The sequence below is a fragment of the Opisthorchis viverrini genome, assembly GCF_000715545.1.
Source record: "Opisthorchis viverrini unplaced genomic scaffold opera_v5_21, whole genome shotgun sequence".
Classification (NCBI taxonomy): Eukaryota; Metazoa; Platyhelminthes; class Trematoda; order Opisthorchiida; family Opisthorchiidae; genus Opisthorchis; species Opisthorchis viverrini.
The window spans coordinates 1685916-1691915 of NW_008751677.1; the positions used below are offsets into that span (position 1 = coordinate 1685916).

The window sequence follows — 6000 nt, forward strand, 5'->3', positions numbered from 1 at the left end:
CTAGCTTGGCCAAACTCAAAGCAGAACTATAAAACAGGCACTGTCTACACAGAGAACTGGAAATAGGCAAGCAGCGAACGACCGATAGTTATTTTAGTTGAAAATTTCTATGACATCTGAAATATTGATTTTCAGTCGAGCTTGTCGGGCGCCCTGCCTGTGAAAGTTTTTGCATTGTCGTTAAACCTTCTGTAATTTCTTTTTTAAATCAGAAAGAAACACGACGACTCCATGACACATTTCCATTCGTGACCTCGAGTCACTTGCAATCATGGTCGTGATGCAGCCTACACTAATGTGGTTCTGGGTTCAAAGACGGGCTTGGTTTCTGACGTTTCATTATGTGACATCGTCAGTGCACTGACGATGTCACCTCCATTGGTGACGAAACGTTTGCAATCCAACTGCCAAACTTGGCGAACAGACCAACAACCAAACAGCGCACCCGAGCTACCTACATTCCACAACATTGCTAATCTAACTACTCTTTCGTCTAGGCTTGGGTAACCTGGCATTATCCAAGACCACGTGCTTCCTTTGAGTGGCATGGCAGCTTGGCACCAAAGGGGTGCTATAGCTGAACGATTTAGTTATTTACTGTTAAATGACACATGTGTGGTAAACACGTCTATTCCGGAGAGAACAGACTGTTCTTTGGACAACTTATCTCTTGTAGGTTCTGAATAGGTGATTGCTCTTTCTTCTCGAGAGCTCACATTTCTTGGAAGCATGCTCTCGGAAGGCAGCAACATAAGCATCGCTGTCTCGCATCGCATCTAGCGTTCCTAATCCACGGAGTCAGAACGATAAAGTTTGTCGTCTAAAGCTTTTATACTCTATAGGAAAGATAGCTCAACAACTTACGGACCAACTCTACCCGGCGCGTCGTTGAATGTTTCTTTGAGGAGGCTTACTAGTTTAAAAGATGCGACCAAGCCAGAGATCACTATGACTTCACGCAGTTACTTGTAGGCGAAACCGACTAGGTACAGAACACTTAACTGGTTGGTCTAAAACCCTCGATTCTGTTCAGCGGCGAACCTTTGAATGTGATAGGCGATACTAGGTGGAAGGGTTATCTGAATCCAACTGCTGTGATGACGACTGTTGAGAAGGCTAAAGAATACATTCACCGATAAAAGCTGAGCGATGTCAGACATAGAACTGCAGCGCATCATAAAACGATGTCTTCAAAATGGGACACCACTATGTAGGTAGGTGAAGTAACAAGTACCCACAAAATCGGCGCGTCCTGATAGAGGAAACGGCTGAAGTGCAAATAGCTACTATGTAGTCTCTAATAAACGTACGAAAAGGAGCTACCAAGAGGCTTACTCGGGAAGACTGTTGCATCCATCCAATCAGGATACCTCGCATGCATTTTACAGCGCACTGACCAAGTTCGTAATGTCTACCGGCATCGTCATCCACACGCCTTGAACCAGAGAGATAAGGAAGGGTAATGTTATAAAGACCGATCGTAGAAGGATTTGTGTAATTGAAAACCTACCGCTATAGATAATGATGAGAATAGACGAAAAATTAAATAGTGTCCAAATGCACGAAACTCGCTAACCATGAGGCTCAGGTTCAGCTTGGGCTATTGCTGCGTGGAGGCCCAAACAATCAGTCGATAAACCCATTGCTTTGGCGATCAACGTCAATTTCCATTAGTTCAACTATTACATCCGTCTTCGACGTCCCCGAATAATCGCATCTTCTTCCCTCCAGGGTAGAGTGCACTTCATTTGGAACCATAAAAAACAGCAGACGAACGGCCATAACGAACGACAGTTACGATTAACTACTCTGCGTCGTTCAGTACTAATGGTGAGCGCATCATTCCAGAATCTTGCAGAGAAAAGTATGGCATAAAACAGTCAAACAGACTTACGCAAAAGCTCGATGAAGAGCCCACAAGACAGTGGCACAGTAGACCGAATCCCGAACGTGACTGAATTTGCACTGAGGGTCTTTCGGGTTTAAAGGGAAGAGGCCGCTGATTGGATGCTGAAATTTGAGGATTTGATCCTTCACTGTTATTACAATGGTGCGGCAAATGAGTGGGAAAAACAGAAGAATATAGTTAGAGCAGATCGAAATTGCGTTAATTTGCAAACAAACAGTATCCACATAAATCTCCATCGCGGTAAAAATTAGTAATTATATTAGTGATCATATGTAAATGGTCCTTAAGGTCTTTAGTAGTACTTTCAGCGTGCGTGGATGTGATCAACCTAATTGACAGTAGTAAACTATTAACCCATATTCAACGTCAAAGCCTATCGGAAGAAAGTAAAATCGCAATTGCTTACAAGCACCTCTATGCCTTAAGATTCACGTTGTATAGTGGAAACGTCACAGTGACATGGCTGCAATAGTGTCCAAGTCGTATGATCGTATACAAAAAGCTACACTACTTAAACATCAATTGAAGCTACTTTAACTTAGACTGCATTCGGTTGGTTGATTTCTCGCTTCACCGGATCCTAGCAGTAATTCGCTGTTCAAATGACCTATGATCTGTAATGCAATTAAGCTAACAAATGCCACTCTATTTAAATCAACGAGAGTTGAATTTGGTTATAATGCACACACGTAAATAAACTGCCTTCAAAACTGTTTGGCTATAAGTGACGTATGGCTGGCAAACAGCTGTGGAAGCCTACGCCAATGGCGCAGGCAAGAAGCTCAAACAATAAGTAATGGAAATCACCGAAAGTGCACAGTACATGCTTTTACTCACCGATAAGATAGAAATGATCAAGGTTCTTCTTAAAAAGGACTTTCTGTGGCTCTTCTGAGTTGCTGACTGTCATACTTGTGGGTTTTGGATCAAGTACGTTTCAATCGCAAGCCCAAAAATCACATAACCCACATTAATACGCTGCCTACAAGAAAAGATTTGGCTGGAGGTAGAGACAAGTAATTTGGAGGACACAATCATTTCTCCTAAAACCAAAGATTCCACTAACCCAACCTTCAAGTAACTGCACCATGAGCAACAGAAGAGTGGTGCTTGTGAGTAGCTGGAAATTTCGAGGGTTTATTAGTTTGTGACCAGCCAGTAGGCAAAGAGATGGTGTGGGTTCAAAGTTAACATTCAGATACACTTCAGTGATATAGGTATTACTGCGATTTGTTTACCCATGACTTCTGAGTATCTATGGTCACTTCGAAACCTGCCATGAATAGTATCCTATGTTGAGGGAAAGTTCTATGAAACCGAAAAGTTGTTTCCAGTTAATACACATCAAATGTTAGAAGAGTTTGGAAGGCAGCACACAGAAACGTAAGTTACGAAAATGTGAGCCGTGGCCTCAACCGACTTACTGGTAAGTTTTTCAGGTCATAGGGTATGACAGAAAGTTGCTGTGGTGAGCAAACGTGAGTTTGAATTTTCAAATCGTTTAAACATGAATGTCGTGGATAAAAGAAGTCAGCCGAATGTGCAGCATCTAACAGGATCCTCAATTATAGCAAAGCCTACTGAGCCTCCGACCTAAAGCTATCACTATGTGGCGGTTCCTTCAGGATGTCCATATTTATTGAAGCAGCTATGCTGCATTCCCCTGAAGGAAGGACCGATTAGAAGACGTCGAACCGCACACTTCAATCGCTGAACGGTTGTCCGTGGCCACTGCGGCATTGTTCAGTACGATCAATATACTTTTAAAACCAAAGAATCTAGTGCTGCTCGAAATGCACTTGCTGTGCACAACCGTACTAGGGGTCAGACATGACTTACTCTCTACGCCCCCGGACCAGAAAAGTCCCTGCATCCAAGTGGGTCAGACCATTAAGTCAATCGCTCCGGGGAAAGTCCTTCAAGAAAACCATAAAAATGCTGTCGTGCAGTTCAGACTCTTGAGTCAGAGGTTAGAGAATGATACGCCTAACAAAACTCTACCTTCACCCACTGTCTTATCGATCAGATTTGAGTCAAAAGCTCTAAGTTGATTATGTCAACCAAACCCCCTTCTTCCCCCAAAGAGTGTAAGTAGTCTTTGTTCAGTGCTTCCTCTCCACAAGTCCCTGCCCAAGTCCGTCCGACTTATTTAACTATCAATCACCTAACCATTAATAAAAGATAATCGTTCAGCTGCAGCACCCATTGGGTGCCTAGATCCCATGACACCCAAAGGAAGCACGAGGTATGGGATACTGCCAGGTTGCCCAATTCTAAACAGCGGAAGTCAAGAGGCAGAGGTGGGTTCGAACCACGTACCTTCCAGTCAGTAAATTCGCGTTCTAACCACTGAGCCATCTCGCCCCATCTAAACACTGCTTATTACTAACATTCTGCCTGTTAGAAAAATAAACACAAACCCTGTTCAAATTCAGAGAATAAACTCCACACTCTGTATCGTATTGGGCAACGGGTAACTCTTGTTCAGACACTTTTCGGACATTCGATCGACACCTTCTGTATCTCCGAAACACGCATGAAGGACCCCACTTGGGCCGTCACCTCAAACCGTTCGGAAAGAATACAAATTCCTCGCTTTACTCTTCGGGTATCTGGTGATCCTGATACGGCGGCTCTTGGTATCTATGGTGCGGGTGTTGGGCTTGGCCCCTGGGCTGAATGCGCATTGCTGAACTGGATTTCAGTAAGCAGTCATCTTGGCACTGTTAGGTCGGCCGGTTCAATAAAGATTAGTGTACCTTGACTTGGTAAACCGTGTTTATCTGTTAACATACGCCCCGACGGACGTCAGGCCTGAGGTAGAGGTTTCTGCAGAGGTTTGTCACGGTTACTCCGGTCAATAAATACAGATGTGATGATCCTTGGCGGCGGATTTGGTGTAGGAGCACCAAAATGCTATTCAGACCTTGGCCTTGATTCCCAAACGAAAACCAGACACTCAATAGATGGCGCCGTTCAAACACGAACAAACTACGGTAAGCACATGGTACAGAATTAAAACGCGATGCCATTGTTGTGTTAACAGGATATATACAGCAAACGGGAAAAACCTGCAAAAATCAGGTAGAGTCGAAAGAACCGGAAAACATAATATTTTATATGCTGATCAGGCCAAAGGTGAACATTCAGAAGTCAGCCACACAGACCCATTCTAGAAGACTGGTGGGAAGAAGCATTCGACAATATGAACAAGAAACATAGGTGAGCCGGCAAAACAAACAGAATAAAAACAGTGACAAAATGCAAGGAAGTGAAGACGAGTGTGTCTCAGTAGTGGTGATAGTATTTTTCAGGTGACTTTACTTGTCAGTAAAGTCAACCTATGCTGAAGAGCTGAGAAGTCCTATACTGCTGGCCGAAGAACTGGCTCAGAGGAAGAATGGTCTCACAAGCTGAATGAAACTTCACCTCAGAAGCAGTCACCCGAAGAGACAGTCAATACCTGACCACATGATACAGTCTCTGTGATTGAAGGATGAGCGGCGAGATATTCTGTCTTAGTTATGGATAATGTAGCGTCTGTAATCCATTGTCACGTCCGGCTCACCAGTTATGTAGCGGACTAGGACCTTATCAGCGGGTTCGGACAAATGAGTACGCATATGATCTTGCAGTCGACTGATGTATGTCGATGGTGAGAGATCTTCATTGGGTTTGGATACACATACCATATCTCCGGGAAGACGTGGCGTTTGCCCATAGACAAGTTGGGTTGGAGTGCAACCAATATCCTCTTTCACGGTATTCCGAATACCAAGTAATGTCACTGATACCGATTCGGTCCACAGTTGCGATGATGGCTTAGCCATAATGGCGGCTTTCAGTTGTCGACGAAGACGTTCGACTAAACCGTTGGGTGCAGGATGATAAGCCGTAGTTCTGAAATGATTGCATCCCAATAGGTGGTTCAGTTAACGAAACAAGGCACAGGTAAACTGACTCCCACGATCCGTAATGATGCTCTCAGGGACACGTCGACAAAGTCGACTAAACCGTTGGGTGCAGGATGATAAGCCGTAGTTCTGAAATGATTGCATCCCAATAGGTGGTTCAGTTAACGAAAGAAACAA

The 6000-nt window shown here is 44.0% G+C and overlaps 1 protein-coding gene across 1 annotated transcript in view; it reads right to left on the reverse strand.

The window, feature by feature from the left end:
- The window catches only part of T265_12889 (hypothetical protein), a gene marked incomplete at both ends in the record, with an annotated part of 75647 nt that overhangs the window by 60907 nt on the left and 8740 nt on the right, over positions 1–6000 (reverse strand). Inside the window, 3 exons of the mRNA XM_009166064.1 lie at positions 1336–1435; positions 1895–2036; positions 5478–5774. Coding sequence (XP_009164328.1) covers positions 1336–1435; positions 1895–2036; positions 5478–5774 — 539 coding nt within the window. The remainder of the gene's footprint in view (positions 1–1335; positions 1436–1894; positions 2037–5477; positions 5775–6000) is intronic.